At 32.9% G+C, this 20,368-nt stretch overlaps 1 protein-coding gene across 1 annotated transcript; it reads left to right on the forward strand.

The window, feature by feature from the left end:
- Nucleotides 1–12,405: 12,405 nt before the first annotated feature.
- Nucleotides 12,406–14,333, forward strand: LOC107625617 (glyoxal oxidase-related protein). The gene has a single exon (XM_016328302.3). The coding sequence runs from the start codon at nucleotides 12,489–12,491 to the stop codon at nucleotides 14,103–14,105; it is 1,617 nt and encodes a 538-aa protein (XP_016183788.1). The 5' UTR covers nucleotides 12,406–12,488; the 3' UTR covers nucleotides 14,106–14,333.
- Nucleotides 14,334–20,368: the final 6,035 nt, after the last annotated feature.

Consider the following 20,368-nt stretch of genomic DNA (forward strand, 5'->3'; position numbering starts at 1 on the left):
TGCATTATAAGGACGAGTGTGTGGATAATATGCACAACTAAATATGCACAAAATACTATAATCAGGTTTCTTAAGATGTAACATTTCATAAGAAGTTTTCATTTTCAAAACTGGTGTGGGTAAACGATTAATTAAAAAGATAGATGAAAGAAAGATATCTTTCCAATGTGTTTGAGGCATCCATGCAGTAGCAAATAAAGAAAATCCAACTTTCACAATGTGGCGGTGTTTTTTTTCAACAATACCCAGTTATTGATGCGTATATGGACATGCGAGACTATGATTTATGCTATGATCCTGCAAGAAAGTATTAAAGGAAGACGATAGAAATTCCTTGGCATTGTCCATTTGAATGGACTTTAGAGAAAAACTTGTTTGTTTGTCCATCATTGTTTTAAATTGAACGAAAATTTAAAAAATTTGGGACTTAGCATGCAAAAGATAAAGGCAAGTGTAACGTGTATAAGCATCCACAAAGCTAATATAATAACGACAACCAGATCGAGAGTGAACTGGGGCCGGTCCCCACAAATCAATAAAAACTAATTCAAGAGGAAAGTGATATGTAGTTTTAGAATCAGGAATTGGAAGAGCATATATTTTGGAGAGACAGCAAACATCACATAGATAAGTAGCATCTTTATTTTGAACAAAAAGAATATTTCAGAATTGCAAGATAATCTTAACTATAGTCATAGAGGGATGTCCAAGCCTCTTATGCCATATTAAACTAGGAATATTAGATTGAGAAAGACAAGCTTGATAAAAAATATTACAATCAAGATGAGTTTGTGCAACCAAATTATTGAAGGTGTAAGGCCATTTCTAAGGAATCCTCGAAGAAGAGTCTCGCGGTTGACCTGAGATTTAATAAAACAATCAAATGGGTGAAATTCAAAATACACATTATTATCTAGACAAAATTTTGAGACACTAAACAAATTTTTGGCAATTTCAGGAACTTGTAAAATATTTTTCAAAACAAATAATCTATTAGATTCGGAAATAGATAATAGCATAAAACCAGTTTTAACAATAGACAAACCTGTGCCATTAGCAACATAGAGTTGGTCTTAGCCGTCATAATCAGATACTGAGATTGGATGCATCACTAACGAGATGGTGGGAGGTTCCTGAATCAGCATACCAAAATGCTTCAGAAACAGCAGAGGGTGTAAATTCTGAGTAATTAGTGAATAATTAGTTAATAAATTAAATATTAATAAAATAAATTAGAAAATAGAATTTTATGATTTAGTGAGGTAGAACTAATTAAAATAAGAATTTTGACACCAATTTTAAAGAATTTAGCCCAAGATTAGGCCGAAGGGGCCTAACCGAACGAACCGGGCCTGTATTAGGTCCAAGGCCCAATATATTTAACTACCCTCCATGAGCTCATAGCTTATTCAGCATAAGAAACGAAGAGAGAGAGAGAGAGTGCAGAACGGTGGAAAGCAAGGGGAAGAACAAAACCCTTGCTCTTGAAATTTCAATCCAACATAACTTTTGATTAGGAGCTCCGATTGACGAGCCGTCAGCAGCCACGCGTTCATCTCAGAATTCTCTACAAAACTCATCCAAAAATTTGGTAAGAAATTCACTTGTCAGTTTCATATTCTCTCCTTCCCAATTTTGAAATTCAATGTGTATCCATGTTGAATCTTTCTTAATTTTGGTATTTAGGTTCGAATTAACTTGAGAGTTTTGTTGGGTTTGACTCACTTGAGCTATGAACAAGGTAAAAACCCTAACTCTCTTGTAGATTCTTGAGATTTTGAGTTTAGGGATTAATTATAGTGATATATGTGGTTTAGATTGAATGTTGTTGGTGAAAAATCAAATTGGAGGTCAAACTTGTGAAATTGAAGCTTTGGATCAATTTTGGAAGCTAGGATTCATTGGTGAGGGGCGGTGGTTGATAGCTTGTGTTGCAGGGAACGCTTCAGGTGTTCCGAGTTTATCAAAAAATCGGTTAAGGTATGGTTTTGGTTTCTCATATTTAATATATAACGTTTCATAGAAACTTAGGTTAGATGACTATAGGATAAGTCGAATATGTGCTTGGGGCATGTTTAATGATTTTAGTTGTCTATATATATTAAAATGATGAGGTATTGCTAGGTGGATTATTTATTGATGTGAATGTGGTTGATGTTGGTAAAATTGATTGATGAATGATGATTTTGATATTAATGAATGAGAATTTTAAATGTGAACATATGGATGTTGATAAATTGACAATTGTGGTTGTATATTTGAGGATTTATGGAGTGAAGTGGTTCAAATTGAGGCAAGGTTGGTTGTGATTGAATATGGAGCTATGTTGGGTAAGTTTGGAGTCATTTTGAAATGTAGAATTTTGGTTTTGGTAAAGGAAATTGGTGAAATAGAGGTTTAGAAGTCTTTGGTGAAAACTTAGTTTTTGGCCAAACTTCGACGAGTCATAACTCGGCTTCCGGTCCCCCAAATGGTTTTAAAATTGTTCCATAAGAAAATTGGGTCCGTGAAGTTACATCGTTCGAAGAACGGAAGAAAAATAATTTAAAATAAAAAAAGTTATGCACGTCTAAAGTTTGGAGTGCAAAGCTGAAAATTCTGCAGCATTCAGCATTTTTACTGTTTTGCATAACTCGCGTACGCGACCACCTGCACGCGATGCGACCAACCTTTTCGGGTTGGGTATCTCGCGTACGCGAGCAGGGTGCTTGCATACGCGAGCATAGAAAATTGTACTCCCATGCGTACGCGTGGCCCCTGTTTCAGCAAAAATGGATTTTGTGTTTTAAAGATAAATTTCGAACCTCTACCCTCTATTTTCACTCTTTTAGACCCTAAACCTTAGTTGTAAACATAGTAGAGGGATCAAAGTATGAAGGGTTGGTAACTTGGAAGTGAAGAGAGCTTGAGATGTTAATGATGAGATTGAGGATGACTGTGTATGGCCGAAATGGTCGAGATGTGTGTGTGGCCGGAACGGTCGAGATGTGTGTGTGGCCGGAACGGTCGAGAGGGCAAGGTTCGTGGTGGTTTACCGCTCGCCCAGTGTCGAGACGTATATGGGGTTCGTGGTAGTGTACCACCTACATGTTTTTAAAAGAGAATATTGTGTTGGGTTCGTGGTGGTTTACCGCCCACATGTGTGTGTTGTTTTTCCAATTGAAGATCTTGCGAGATTCGTGGTGGTGTACCGCTCGCAATGGTGGGGTTCCTGGTGGTGTACCACCCACCGATTTTCAAGAGGACGATATCTGGATTAACTATCGGATGTGTTGGATTCTGGCAAAATAACTGACACGTAAGCTCACGGCTAGTAGGAAAGGCATTCATCATATGCATATTTTTTGAATTGCTTGCTTGTGCATTAATTGGGATTGCCTAAGTGATTTTAACATGCTAATTGTTATACTTGCTATTTGTATTACTTGTATTCTTCCTGTGTCTTCTATTATCTGTTTGTTTGTCTATGTAAAGTCATCGGAGTTGGAGGAACGGAAGAAAGACAGAGAAGTTAGGGATTTAGTTAGGCTTAAGACTCGATTAAGTTAGGAATCCTTAGAAAACCACCTTAATTTATGGTTTTTACTCTAGTCCTTTAAGTTTTATAATCTGAGTGTCGGCGTTCTAAGAATGCCTCTGGCTTTTCCGGGACCTTATTTATTATATATATGAGAACCCCCGGTTCTCATCCCATACAATATTGTTATTTTTCAGATGCATGTTGAGAAGCACCACTCTGTATTTTGGAGACTTGGATGAAGCGAAGAACTCTTAGGGGCTCAGGGACGTATGTTGTTTATATTTACATATGTATGTAGATTCTCCACCTTGTATTTTTATGTTTGTCCCTCTTAAAGGTTGACTCAGTGAAATAGGCTGTCTTTTTTCTGCTTTGGGTTATTTTCGGATTTTTCTTATATATATATACTCTGGCCGGTTTATCTTTGCGAACCGAGTTGGAAGCTTTGTTAATTGTATCTTTGACACTCCCTTTTTACTATATATATATATATATATATATATATATATATATATATATATTATGTTTCTTCGTACGCAAGTTTTTCATTTTCGTGAGCGTTACACCTTTGTTTTAAACTTTCTTCAAAGGCTCCTCGGTATAAATTCCTTTCAATTATTATTATTATATATATATTTTTACTTTTAGAGGTAGTAATTCCTTGCCACCTCAACTTTATGACTTAAGTATAAGACTCTGTGTGGTAGGGTGTTACAGAGAGAGTGGCCAAATAGGAAGTAGGTGGAGGGGCTGTGTTGCAAGGAGGAGGAGGTGGGTTCAGGTTTGCAAAAGAAGATGAAGCCTGTTGTGATGAGGAAGGAACAGATGGCGATTTAAAAGATGAAGGACCTTGAAATTTCTGATCATAACGGTGATAGCAATGAAGAAGAACATGTCCAAACCATCTGCAAAATTGGCATTGAGAGAGATTTTCAAGTTGCCAAGAATTTCTTCCACCACGTGTGTAGCATCCACCTCTGCCTCTTCTAGAATCAAAGCTTTCCCGTCCAAAATTTTTAAAATTTAAAGAAGAAGGTTGGGCAAGGTGAGCTTGAGCCATGGCGATAGAATTTTGTTTGAAATTTTCTAACATGTCATCGTGAGAAATTAAACGAGCCTCCACCTTTCTGATAGTGTACAAATCTGATTTTGCACGTACAGTGATGATGAATGAAGAATATTTCTCTGTGAGGCCATCGTACAAAGTTTCAATGTGATCATTTGTGGAAATTGAATCACCAATAGCAGAGAGAGAATTCACAAGATTTCTTATTTTTGTAACGTATTGAGAGGCTGTAAGATTGAGTTTCTTGCAATTCTTGAGCTGTGATTTGAATTGCTTGGACTTGGATTTAATTGAAGAAGAAAAAGAGATTTGAAGTTTTTCCCACATTTCACAGGCAGAGATGCAATGAACCATATAATTTTTGAAGTACACATCCATGGATGCTAGGAGCTAGGAGCTGAGGATGTAATCCTAAAGAACCCAATCAGAATAGGTTTTAGAAACTGTACCAGCTGTTTTCTCTGCATTAATTGCATATTGCAGTGGTTTCTTTCCAAAAATAATATAATCATGAAGATTTTGGCCAAGAATTGTGAAGAGGACTTGTTGCCACGTAAAAAAGTTATTCTCGTGCAGTTTCTCTGGAATCGGATAAAGGAGAGGACGATTTTGCGCAGTATCATTGATGGTGAGAGCCATGAAAAAAAAAAAAGAAAAGGCACCAAGGATCTTACGCTCTTGATACCATATGAAATCGGCTTTTTTATTTAAATAAATTAATAGAAGAACTAAATTACTCGATTCCCCTAAATGGATTTTAAAAACGTGATTCTCCTAAATCATATAATATATAAATCGTCCTAGGCTTTTGTGTTTTAAATAATATATGAATCATGTTACCTTGGGACGATTTATGCATGAAATGCAATGCTCAAAAACACATAAATCATCACAGGCCTTTGTGTTTTACAAAATGTATATAAATCGTCCTAGGCCATCATGAGTTACATTTTTTTTATCCTAAAGTTCATTGTCCTAGCACGATTTATGTGTAACTAGTCACCCCTCAAGACCCTAGCACGATTTATGTATTACTATGGTAAGGCACATTAGGTTGGAACGATTTACATTAAAAAATACAAAGCTCATGACTATGGAATAATTTATGTGCTAAAAGAGATTATAAATAAAGGAGAACCATGAATATTGATCCATAGTTAAGTTGAGAGTTTTAGGAAGATGGCTGAGAATGTGTTTTTGTAGTTCATTACCAGAGAAAAATTGATGAAAAAGTAAGGGTGTAACGTTCTGTTCAGTAGTAAAAAGTAGGTCAGAGTGTTCGTAAATCCTTCAACGAGTTTAGAGGATTTACGAAATAGTATATTATAGAAGTAAATAAAATTACGATAAAAAGTAAATAAAATTCATATGAATAAAACCAAATAAAAAAATAAAAGATTTTATATACAACATAAATATAGTACAATAAAAGATAAAAAAATAAAAATATCATAAAAATAAGAATTTATACAACAATATTTGTCATATGAATAAAAAATACAATAAAAATAAATAAAAATCATATGAATAAAATCAAATAAAAATAAAATTCATAAAAAATATACATATAAAAAATAGTTTAGTAAATGATAAAAAAAACTCATCTGAACTAAGAAGTAATACGTACTCTAAAATATAAGATCAGCACACTAAAAAGTAATATAAAAAATATTTATCATGTCCATAAAAATACAATATGATCTTATATTTTTTATATTAATTTTAGTATTCTAATCTTATATTTTTAGAGTACATACTATTTTTTTAATTATTTATTATACTATTTTTTATATGTATATTTTTTATGAAATTTTTTTTATTTTATTTGATTTTGTTTATATAATTTTATATTTATTTTTATTGTATTTTTTTATTTATATGACAAATATTGTTATATAAATTCTTATTTTTATTAATTTTTATGATATTTTTATTTTTTTGTGTATATTTTATTGTACTATATTTATGTTATATTTATGTTGTGTATAAAATTTTTTATTTTTTATTTAATTTTATTCATATGAATTTTATTTACTTTTTATTGTAATTTTTTTTACTTCTATAATATACTATTTCGTAAATCTTCTAAATTCGTTAAAGAATTTACGAACATTCTGACCTATTTTTTACTGCTGAACGTTACATTCTTACTTTTTCATCAATTTTTCTGTGGTAATGAACTACAAAAACATATTCTCAACTATCTTCCTAAAACTCTCAACTTAACTATGGATAGATATTCATGGTTCTTCTTTATTTATAACCTCTTTTAGCACATAAATTATTCCATAGTCATGAGCTTTATGTTTTTAAATGTAAATCGTCCCAACCTAATGCGCCTTACCATAGTAATACATAAATCGTGCTAGGGTCTTGAGGGGTGACTAGTTACACATAAATTGTGCTAGGACAATGAAATTTAGGATAAAAAAATGTAACTCATGGTGGTCTAAGAGGATTTATATACATTTTATAAAACACAAAGGTTTGGGACAATTTATGTGTTTTTGAGCGTTGCATTTCATGCATTGATCGTCCCAGGATAACATGATTCATATATTATTTAAAACACAAAAGTCTAGGACGATTTATATATTATATGATTTAGGAAAATCACGTTTTTAAAATCCATTTAGGAGAATCGAGTAATTTGATTCTTCTCTTAATTTATTTAAATAAAAAAGCCTATGAAATCTTTAGAAGACTTGAAGTAATTCTACAATATTCTGTAGTAAGTAATACGCATAAAGAGACACAAATTTGAACGAAAAATAAAATCCTCTATTGTGACTCCTCATTCCTTTTTATAATAGATGCATAAGGTCTTTTATAGGCAACCAAATAAACCAAGCTACACAATATACACACTCAAGATTCTAAACTTAAATTACCACTAACAGAATTATAATTACCACTTTATCCATTATTACTTATTGACCTTTTTGTAACTTATCTTTATCATTTACATATTAAAACTAATCTTATTTATCGAAAAAAAATCCTAAATTAATTAGTATAACTTTGGACTTCAAGTAAATTATACTTTAAGCATATAAAATCTCAAGCAAATTTAAATTTTAAATAGTCTTAAATTTTAAATAAATTTAAACACTAAATATAAAATAACTTAACCATCAAATCTAATTCATTCTTATTTTTTTTAACCATAATATACTTCATGAATATATAATTTTTTACATTAATTATTTAATCTTTTCGATACCAACCAATTGTACCAAATTTTTGGCATAATAAAAAGGTTCTTATATTATAAGATACCCCATCTCCTTTAATCATACATTTTACCTATGTATTTCACTGAAATCTATATCCACTAGGCGGCGCCACTACCATTTTTCAAAAAACTAAACAAAAGAATATATATACTTTTTGGACAAGGATCTATCGACTAATTATACAGGTAGGAGCAAAATTAAATATTGTTAGGAAAAAAAATGGTCAAAATTAGGTAAGGGAAGTTAATGGAGGTTGCTTGTATAATACTTTACTAAAAATAAGGGTTAATGATCAAATGCTCAATGAAGTTACTGGAGGGTTGCTTATTATGGCCGTTATATAACAATACTTTTTTTCATTCATCTTGGTTTAATATCTTATGTATATATATAATCATTATCCTTTCTAAAATAACTCTCTCTTTTATATTTTAGATTCATCAAAAAGTAAAGAAGACTTATTTTAAAAAGGGTCATCTATTTATTTTTATTTTAATACAAAAACGGTAATTTTTGTATCTAACTCTTTTATAGTTAAGAGATTTATCTATACTTTTTAAATACTTACAATCGTATTTAGGGGTTATTTGAGTGAACTTCTAAAAAAAGATTTTTTTTTTTAGTTATCTTTTTTTTAAAAGATCTTATAAAAAAGTAAAAGTAATTTTATATTTGGGTATCTCATATTGATACGGCCGTTATACATCATCCAAAAAGTTATAGCTCGGCTGCCGTTTTTGTAACTGACACACTGATTTTACCGAGTTATGATCGTAACCGATCTTTCTGCAAGTAACGCTCCGAAAGAGATTAATTCCTCTTAAACACTAGCAAAACGGTTATCCTCGTTTTCTAGCTATAAAACGGAGCTATCAGAATTTGAAAGGTAGATTTTCTAATCCAAGATAATAACTCCTCACACATTTTCTATTAACTGACTTGAGCGTCAGAGTGTTTTTTGCAGGTGCTCCTCCACTTGCTGTATTAGCTGGCCGAGGTATACCAGGTTTCAGCTAGAAGAATTGGTCGGCCTACGTCAGAGGACAGGCTATAACTCGGCTCAACCAGGCAAGAACACATACAAAAAAATCTTTTTATCTATTAATTATGTTTAGATATAACGATATAAAAGTATTTTTTGTTTATTTATTACATGAAATTTTAAAAAAAAAATCTTTTAAAAAAGATGTAAATTACAACTTCTCAAAAAAGATATTTTTTTAATTTTTTTAATGCTTTTATTTTTATTATCAGAAATTTACTAAATATACTAAAAAATAAAAAAATATTTTTTTTATCAAAATAATCACACTAAAACAAACACTTCAAATATAATTCTCATATTATAACAATAGATAGTTTCGACAAGAGAATCAATTATTTTTTTTAACCAATAAATACCCAACAAATTTTAAATACTTTCTTGAACTTGCAATTAGAGAAAAAGAAAAGAAAAAATATATTAATTAAAAATTTGATTTAATTAATTTTTTTATCTTTTATGTAAACCTACACGCACATATATCAATGAAAACATAAAAAGAAAAAAAAAATATAAATCCTCTAAAATGAACAAGGTTTTAGGATAAGAAAATGAAAAGTGAATTATATTAACTTCTAATAGCATGGTGAAAAGTCCTAAAAAATGATCTTCTGAACGATTAATTCTTAAAATTTTCACTTTACATATATATAGTTGCTCATTTTAAAGAATTTAAACACAAAAATAAAATCCCAAGATAACTATCATGCGGTTCATTTTAAATGAAGATGTATGTGATTGGTGATTTGCTTTTAGTTTTAGATAAATAAGAAAGAGTCACTTTTATCCCCTGTCCAACATCATTAGAAACCAAAGAACATTAGTAGGCCTAAGAATAATACAGGGAGAGAGATGGTATATGGAGTAGTGGACATTGGACCGGCCATTGAAGAACCATGCCCGTGTGTGAGTTTAGCCACATTTAAATGTGTCCAAATTCAGCCAACTTGACTTCATCTAGTAATTAATTTATTAGTCTGAATAAATAAATGTTAAAAATTTAAATTTTATTTTGTACATATAACAATTTATTGACTAATAACAAATTTTTAAATTAAAATTAAATTTGTGACGAATTAATCTTTAATTTATCAGATCAAACAATACCATCCAAAATCAAAAAAAAAAAAAAAAAAAAAAAACAAATTTGTCCAAATTCAACACCTTCGCTTTTCCCACACGTCACCCACCTTCTTTGGTTCTTCATGTATGCTAAAAACCAATCCTATCCATTTCACATTCCCCACAAAAACTCAAATCCAACATTGTACACACATACCATACTTTATAGCTAGTTATCATTATTCAATTTTTATTTTTTAATCATAAAATTTTTATTTTTATAAAAAATTTAGAATTTAAAATATAATATTAAAGATTTATGATTTAAAGTATAAAATTTAAAATGAATAAAATACTTTCTTTAAAAAATTGATTAATATTAACTGAAAAAATAATTTCTTAGTATTACTCGTAATTTAAGTTAGACATCATTATATGAGGTTTGTAGACTTTAGGAGTGGTTTACTCATTTATTTTTTCAAAAAAAAAAAAAAAAAAAATCATGTTTGCCTTTGCTTTTGCTTTTGTTTGTTTTCAACCACTTAAATGAAATCGATTCCCTCACAAGCCAGAATTTTTTGTTTTTCAGATACATACTATTTCAACATCATTTACTTTGTTAAATCCACTCTTCAAAAAAAAAAAAAAAAAAAAAATACACACACACACTGTATATCATTATGTCATCTTTGTTAGTGGTATATTACTTGCTTCAAAATCACTTTTAACTGAAATCAATTCTCGAGTTAATTTGAGCAGATATCAATTTTATTAAAAAAAGGGAAACATTAAGTAGAAAATATTTAATTCAATTTTGTTTCACATGTTTTTTTTAATTGATTTTCATCCCAATACTATCTATGATACAGGATGTATCCATATCCTCTCATATTTTAATATATTCTTTTAGTTATGGATAGATTGTTTCACCCACTAATTAATATGTTTATAAAATTATAAATCAACTTGAAATTAGTCAATACCGTTATAAGGACGGAGTTAGACCATATTTTTAAAGGGGGTCAAATTTAAAGAAAAAAAAAAATAATAATCATCAATTAGGGGATGGAAGAAATGGTTAAAAAATATGTTTGAGTAATTAAATTATTTTAATTTTTTTAGTCATAAAAAAAATATTTTAAAGTTTTAAAAATATATTGGTAAAAACTCTTGTATATATAGCATATATAACACTGTTATATGATAAATAAACAAGGAATTGATAATAAAAGCTTGTGGTCAAAATAATTTTTACTTATAAATTAGTTTACTTCTTATTTTTAAAAATAAATAAGAATTTTATTCAAATTAAAAACTAACCAATAAATCAAAAGAGAGAGCATTTAAGCATGTTTTAGAGTGACTAACTTCTAAGCTCTTTATCTTCACTAATGTTTGATAAAATAAAACAAAAAAATGTTTATATATTCATCAATAGATTATAAAACTTGGTGAGGGAGGTCAAAGATAAAAAGAATAATCAAATTCAAAAACATATACATAAACATCTTTCACAAAAAAATAAAATAAAATTACATAAACATCTATTCCAGAATTGACTACTAAATACTAACTAATGTCACTTAAACCCTAATTCTGTCATTTGCTCGGTTAGTCTTTTTCACTGGCTCAATGGACTTTTGGTCTTTTTCACTTGCATTTTGACTGGAACAAAATCTAGTATCCATAAATTATATATTTCAATTTTTTTTAATCTTGATGTTATCTTTTTCATATAAAGTTTTAAGTTTGCATATGAAAAATAAATGGAAAATGTTAAAGATAATAATATTGTTACTTCTGTTTTTTGTAATATCATCCTTACATAATTTTTGTTCATTATATATTTGCAAAAATTTATTAAAAACAATTATATTACTAGAAATATATAATGATACCTATTTTTAAATGTGAAACACAAAAAATATTTAATTTTAGCTCAAATTGGAAGGACATATCACTAAGACACCAACGGTCCAACCAGATAATGAATGCATATAAAAAAATACTCAATAGTCAATAGCCAATTAGCAGAAAATGAAATATCACTACAGTGTGTATATATATGGAAAAGTCTAGAAAACCAGTAATTTTGTTAAATTTTGATCAGTATGTAATTAGCAAAGAAAAGTGAATTATTGGATGAAATCTCATACTAATCTCACACTATTTAAACCATTATTCATGACTATTTAATAGTTACAAATCACAAAAGTTGATGGTGCCTAGCATTCCTCTATATATATTGCATCCCATCAATTGTCTACTCTCTACAACCATTATTGTTCTCTCATCCACAAATACAAACTAATAATTAATGGCAGTCCTAAAAGTCTAAAACTACAAAACCACTATCATAATAATGATAATAATACACCTTTTTCCCTCTGTACAATTCCCACTCCATTATCCATTTTCTTTTTTTTTTTAACTTTTCAAACAAGAATATTCTTTTATAATTAATAATAATATAAAATAATCAGAATAGAAGCTTCACTTCACCTCACTTCATCACCCTTCAGTTTCTTATTTCCACTCACTAACACAAACACTATCTTCGCCATGGACCAGACCAGTGTCCTTGCATCTCAACTATGCTACTGCTTCATCATTCTTTTCCATTTAACTCACTCACGTGCCGATCTCCCCGGCACGTGGGAACTCCTCGTGGCCGACGCCGGCATCGCCTCAATGCACACGGCGGTGACCCGGTTCAACACGGTGGTCCTCTTAGACCGAACAAACATCGGCCCATCCCGCAAACTCCTCCCCAAAGGTCACTGCCGTTTCGACAAAAACGATGCCGTATTGAAGCTTGACTGCTACGCTCACTCCGTCCTCCTCGACCTCCACACCAACCAAATCCGACCGTTAAAAATCCTCACCGACACGTGGTGCTCATCGGGGCAGTTTCTCCCAAACGGCACTCTCCTCCAAACCGGTGGCGACTTAGAAGGTTTCAAAAAGATCCGGAAAATAGACCCGTGTGACATAAATGGGTCATGCGATTGGGTTGAGCTAAACGACGTCGAATTAACGGAAGGACGCTGGTACGCATCGAATCAGATCCTCCCTGACGGTTCCGTTATCATAGTTGGTGGACGTGGCTCCAACACCGTCGAATTCTACCCGAAACGCATAAATGGTGCCATTTCGTTCCCGTTCCTTCTTGAAGCAGAAGACACGCAAATGGATAACCTCTACCCTTACGTTCATCTTCTCCCAAATGGTCACCTCTTCGTGTTCGCGAACACGAAGGCGGTGATGTACGATTACACCAAGAACATAGTCCTTACGGTGTACCCGCAGCTAGACGGTGGTCCACGGAATTACCCCTCCGCGGGGTCCTCCGTCATGCTTGCGTTGCAAGGAGATTATTCCAATGCGGAGATTGTTATCTGCGGCGGAGCACAGTACGGTGCGTTTCTTGAGCGGAGTACGGATACTCCGGCTCACGGAAGCTGCGGCCGGATCTCTGCAACTCAAATTGATCCGGTTTGGGTCACGGAGGACATGCCGTATGGGAGGATAATGGGAGACATGGTAATGCTACCAAACGGCGACGTTTTGATCATTAACGGCGCTATGTCGGGTTCGCAGGGATTTGACATGGCATCGAATCCCTGTTTGAACCCGGTTCTTTACCGGCCTAACGAACCGTTAGGCCTTCGGTTCATGGTTCTGAACCCGGGAACAGTTCCCAGGATGTACCATTCAACTGCGAATTTGTTACCCGATGGAAGGGTGCTTCTTGCAGGGAGCAACCCGCACGTGTTCTATAAGTTCGATGCTGAATTTCCAACGGAATTGAGAATTGAAGCGTTTTCTCCCGAGTATTTGGGTCCGGATAAGGCGAATATCCGACCCGAGATTTTGGAGGTTCCCGAAACGGTGCTTTTTGGAGCGACGTTTAATGTGATTGTGTCGGTTGAGTTGCCTGTGGTGGAAATTGTGGAGGTGAATTTGGCGAGTGCGCCTTTTGCAACGCACTCATTTTCACAGGGTCAACGTTTGGTCAAACTAGCCGTTACTTCTGCTGTGCCGGACGGTGGTGTTGGTAGGTATAGGATTGGGTGTACGGCGCCGCCGAATGGGATGGTTGCGCCACCGGGTTATTACATGGTGTTCGCCGTGAATCATGGCGTGCCTAGCGTTGCACGTTGGGTGCACGTGTCGTAGTAGCTTCGGCAATCTTTAAAAAAAAAAAATCATGTTGGGTTCTGATTTTTCGAAACTTGAAAAATTTGGAACATTGGGATTGTATTTGATTACAGTAAAACATTTTTAGTTTTGGATTCTGCAATTGTTAATAGTATTAAAAGGAACGGATAGTTTACGCAGTTGGTTGATTTGTGTTCACTAATGAATTATATGATCAAATGGAATATTATTGAATTATTTGGTTTAGTTTTGTTTTGAAGTTTATTATTTAGTGTTATTGTTTAAACAAAGGTGGACAGTTCAATAGATCAAGTCTTCATGATTTTGTGTGCAGTGTTTCACTAAGATTGATTATTATAACTTGTAAGGATCACAATTATTTGAGACAGAGAAAGTTGGTGTGAAAGTTACACTTCATACTTTTGGCTCCTTGAGATGCTATTGCTGCATAATGTGACTTTTGGGACCCTAAAGTGTATTACTTTTAATACACTTATGAAATCAATGTAGTTAGTGGAATATTATGCTTAAAGAAATGAGATTATATAATATATGACTTTAGAAGAAAAAGGAATCACGGGTATGATTTTGATTAATATAACAACTGAAGTATAATTGTTATTCTTAATTATAAATCAATCAGCACTATAATACAAACTGGTGCCAGTATTAATGTATTATGTTGTCGTGTATTAATACAACATAAGTGATGTTAAAGTGGGACATACTTAGTTCATAATTAATTTTTTTCACACTCAAAGCAAATAACCCAACTCTGAGACTCTGGTTATGGAAAGATGAGCTTCTTTAGTTCAACGACACTCCTTACTTTCATGGAGATTATAGATTATCTCTAATTAGTAGAAAGTACTAAACTACTAATGCAGATTGATTTGAGTGCTAGATTGAGGTATTTTGAGTTGCAAGTCTCTTCTTTCTCAAGTGATTTCAAGTGGTGGGAGATGATGATGATAAGCGCCTAAGATGTAATCTCCTTTCTCCTGAGGTTGTCCCTCCACAAAATGCAAATAGACTAACATTAAAGTACATTATGTTTTAGCGTTGATCAAAATTAAAAGATTAAAATATGTTGAAATAAATATTTAATTATCAATATATATATATAAAGGATAAAGTATATTTTTTGTATCTAATATTTTTAAATTTTTTTAAAATTATTCCTAATATTTAATTTGATTCAATTTTATCCTTAACGTTTCAAATAAGTTTTAATTTTATCCCTACAGTCAATTTTTTAACCGTCAATAGTTAATGAATTTTTTTTTTCAATTTTACCCTTATTCCAAATTTTAATTTTAATTCTAATCTACTTAAAAATTATTGTTTCGTGGGTTATTTGAAACTGGATTATATTTGGATTGAAAATGTGAATCCCAAATACTTAGTGGAGTGGTCTCCAATTTGATCTGTGTCAAGGAGCCGCCGTCCGAGTTGTATGTTTGAAGAAGTGGGGATAGTACCTGCAAGACACTCCGATGCTTAAGTTAGCAAGGGAGTAAAGCAAGTTTAGATATATTGGAACTTAAAAATACCTGAGGGATCAGTGTATTTATAGGTGAAGAACCAATAACCACCATTGGAGTAGTTCCACCTCTGGTGGTGGATAACTGCCCATTTATCTTAGAATTGTTGAGATCTCTCTTCTAGAAGTGGGCGAGAGGTATTAGGAGGAGGTTACAACTTCCTTGGAAGTGTGGATTGAGTGATGTGGCACCTTGGTCCGACCTGTTAGAAGGTCGGCTATAAGTGGGTGATAAACCCCATTTTTAGGGTTTATCCTATACTTAATCTAGTGGATTTAATCCATTATTCTCACACTTATTCATACAATTCGCATGTTTTACGTTTTCCTTCATGATTTTTGTGCTATAATTGAAAACATGCTTCTTTGGCCTTAAAATTGCTAATTATTAATCCTCTCTTATTACCATTCGATGCCTTGATATGTGTGTTAAGTGATTTCAGGATTTATAGGGCAGGAATGACTTAGAGGATAGAAAGGAAGCATGCAAAAGTGGAAGGAATACAAGAAACTGAAGGAACTGCTAAAGCTGTCCAGCCTGACCTCTTGGTACTAAATCGACCATAACTTGAGCTACAGAGGTACAAATGAGGCGGTTCGAGTTGCGTTGGAAAGATAACATACGGGGCTTCGCAACAATATTTAATTTTCCATAACTGCCCCGAAGATAGGCGACGCGTACGCCTGAATCACGCGTACGCATGACCTGGAGAAAATTCAATCCACGCGCACGCGTGGACGACGCATACGCGTGAATTTGCCGCGTGCTGGACGTATCAAAAATCGCTGGGGGCAATTTCTGACCCAGTGTTTGGCCCAGAAAACACAGATTAGAGGCTATAAAGTGGAGGAATCAATTCATTCAATCATACAACTTCTCATAATTCACAATTTTAGGTTTTAGATGTAGTTTTTAGAGAGAGATAGGCTCTCTCCTCTCTCTTAGGTTTTAGGATTTAGGATTTCTCTTAGTTTTAGGTTTATTTCTTCTCCATTCCAAGTTCAATGTTCCTTTAATTTAGTTTTTCTTCTACTTTTATTTACTCTATTACTTTAGTTGCTCTATTTCACTTGCTAATTATTTATATTGCCAAATTGGCTTATGAACTCTTCATGTTAGATTTGAATTTCTATTTAATGCAATTTGAGCTATTTCAGATTTATGATTTTTATTTAGCTTTTTACATTCTTAACTTGAATTGATTAATTGGTGACACTTGAGTTATCAAATCCTTTGTTAATTGATAATTGGAATTTACTGGCTGATTTGGATCCCTCTAAAGCTAGTCTTTCCTTAGGAGTTGACTAGGACTTGAGGAATCAAATTAATTAGTCCACTTGACTTTCCTTTATTTAGTAAGGGTTAACTAAGTGGGAGTAATGAACAATTTTCATCACAATTGATAAGGGTAACCAGGATAGGATTTTCAGTTTTCATACCTTGCTAAGAGCTTTATTAGTTATTAATTTACTTTCTTACAATTTACTTTTCCTTGTTCCTTATTCAAAAACTCCAAAAAGATAATCTTCCATAACCAATAATAAATCATACTTTCCTGCAATACCTTGAGAGACGACCCGAGATTTAAATACTTCGGTTATCAATTTTATTAGGGGTTTGTTACTTGTGACAACCAAGTTTTTGTACGAAAGGATTTCTTGTCGGTCTAGAAGCTATACTTGCAACGAGGACTTAATTGTGAAAATTCTAGACCGCGCGAGAGTCTCGTTCGTCAAAATGGCGCCGTTGTCGGGGAATTACAAACGTGTGCCTTATTATTGGTTTTTATAAATATTTGCTTTTTCGTTTCTCTATTAGTGTTTCTAGTTTTAGGAGTTTATTTTCATTAATTTTTATTAATTTTTATTTTCTTTAGCTATTATGAATTCTCACCCCTCTGGTTTCAAGTTTGGTTCCAATGTTGTTGTAAGGAATGGAAGCTATAATAAGAACAGGCATCAGGTTGGAAGAATCAAAGATGGGAGAAGCCACAAGGATTTGATCAACCCTCTTGGCAACAACCCCCTCTAATGCGCTATAACCAACAACCATCCTACGATGCATGCCAAAACAATAGTTATGGTGGACCTTTTCGTGACAACCAACCTCCACCAAACTACTATGGTCAAGAGCCATTCTAGGGAGCTGATAAACCACTATTTTATGGTTTATCTTGTACTCAATTGAGTGGATTTTATCAATCTTTCATACACTTATTCATATGATTTGTATGAGTTTACGTTTTCCTTTCTGATTTTATGCTATGATTGAAAACATACTTCTTTGGTCTTAATTTTGATATGTTTAATCCTCTCTTATTACCATTTGATGCCTTGATATGTGCGTTAAGTGTTTTCAGAGATTACAGGGCAGGAATGGCTTGGAGGATGGAAATGAAGCATGCAAAAGTGGAAGGAATACAAGAAGTTGAAGGATCTGCAAAGCTGTCAGCCTGACCCTCTCGCACTAAAACTGTCATAACATGAGCTACAGAGGTTCAAACGACGCGTTTCTAGTTGCGTTGAAAAGCTAACGTCCGGAGCTTCGATTTGATATATAATATGCCATAGTTTCCCTGACGCTAAGCGACGCGAACGCGTGCTCCACGCGGACGCGTCGCAGTGACGAAAATCAGCGTGACAGATTTCTTCTCCAGTGATTTCTGGGCTGTTTTCGACCTAGTTTGCGGCCCAAAAAACACAGATTAGAGGCTATAAAGTGGGGAAATCCATTCATTCATGATCATGCTTTCATAATTCACTTCTCATAATTTAGATGTAGTTTTTAGAGAGAGAGGTTCTCTCCTCTCTCTTAGGATTTAGGATTAGGATTCCTCTTAAAGAAATTAGGATTTCTTATTATTTCAACTTATTATTTCAACTTCCTCTCAGGTTCAATATTCCTTTAATTTATGTTTCTCTTTTACTTTTATATACTCTAATGCTTTTATTTGTATTTGACTTATGTTGCCCAATTGACTTATGAACCATTCATGTTAGGATTTTCTTTATTTAGTATAAATTGAGGTATTTCAGATTTATGATTCTTATTTAGCTTTTTATATTCTTGGCTTTAATTGATTAACTGGAGGCTCTTGAGTTATCAAACTTATCGTGATTGTTAATTGTTATTTTTGCTAATTGAATTGAATTCCACTAACTCTAGTCGTTCCTTAGGAGTTGGCTAGGACTTGGGGATCTAACTAATTAGTCCACTTGACTTTCCCTTGCTTTCGTAAAGGTTAACTAAGTGGGATTAAACTCAATTCTCATAAGGATAACTAGGATAGGACTTCCGAGTTTTCATACTTTGCCAAGAGTTTATTTATTAGTTATTTATTTATTTTTCTTGTCATTTAAATTACCTGTTCCTTACTTTCAAAACCCCTAATTTACAAGACTCATAACCAATAATAAGAACACCTCCCTGCAGTTCCTTGAGAAGACGACCCGAGTTTTAAATAGTTCGGTTATCAATTTTAAAGGGGTTTGTTACTTGTGACAACTAAAACGTTTGTAAAAAAGGATGATTTCTTGGTTTAGAAACTATACTTGCAACGGGAATTTATTCTGAATTCTAAACCGTCAATCTTCCGTTCTTCAAAATGGCACCGTTGCCGAGGAATTGCAAACGTGTGCCTTATTATTGGTTATTGTAAATATTTGCTTTTAAATTGATTTATTTTCGAAAAAAAATATATTTTTCAGATTTTTAATTTTAAATTTTTTTATCTTATCTTATCTTAGTTTTAAATTTCAAAATTCAAATTTTTTTTTCAAAAAATCATATCTTTTTCAAAATCTTATCTTATCTTATTTCAAAAATCAAATTTCAAAATTCAATATTTAAATTTCAAATTTCAAATTTCAAATTTTTAAAAAAAATTTAAAATTTAAAATTTAAAATTTCAAAATTTAATTTTCAAATTCAAAATTTAAATTTCAATAACCTTTTAATTTAAATTTGTTTTTATTTTCGTTTTTAATTTTTATTTGCTATTATGAGTTCTCACCCCCATCGCTTTGAGTTTGGTCCCAATGCTGTTGCAAGGAATGGAAATTATTACAGGAACATGCATCAAGGTCAAAACAATCAGAGATGGAAGGAGCCATGAGGATCTGATCAACCCTTTCGGCAACATCACCTTCCAAGATACCATGGACAACGACCATCCTACAATGCATGCCAAGACCATAGATATGGTGGACCTCCTTGTAGTTACCAACAAGCCCCGCCATATGCTTATGAACCATCTCCTCAACACAACTTTGAACTACCATACTCACAAGCCCCTTACCACCAAACACCACCATATGACCCTAACCTGTATCTACCATACCAACCACCTTATGAGCCAAATGAACCATACACAGAACCGCCCCCATTCCAACACAACTACTCTCATGAACCACCACCTCAATATACACCATCTCCTTATCATTATCAAGATGAACCACCTTCCTACCATGAACCCTTTCTCCTAACAAATAAACCCTCCTATCCACCCCAAACCTCCATGGAGAAAGCACTTACCGATCTAAACTCTACTATACAAGCTCTCGTCGCTCAAATTGGACCACCAAATACCTTCAACAATCAACCCTCAAGCTCTAGTGCACTTTCTTTTCAACCACAGAATGATCTCTCCATCCCATCACCACCATCCATGGAAGAGCACCCACATCCATCAATCCAAGAGCAACATGATCCCAATGATGCTATTGACATGGAACAAGA

The sequence above is a fragment of the Arachis ipaensis genome, chromosome B2 (assembly GCF_059453495.1).
Source record: "Arachis ipaensis isolate K30076 ecotype BB chromosome B2, ASM5945349v1, whole genome shotgun sequence".
NCBI lineage: Eukaryota > Viridiplantae > Streptophyta > Magnoliopsida > Fabales > Fabaceae > Arachis > Arachis ipaensis.

What these genes read in the sequence shown, in the direction of transcription:
- LOC107625617 (XM_016328302.3), top strand. Translation starts at nt 12,489, where the DNA reads ATGGACCAGACCAGTGTCCTTGCATCTCAACTATGCTACTGCTTCATC.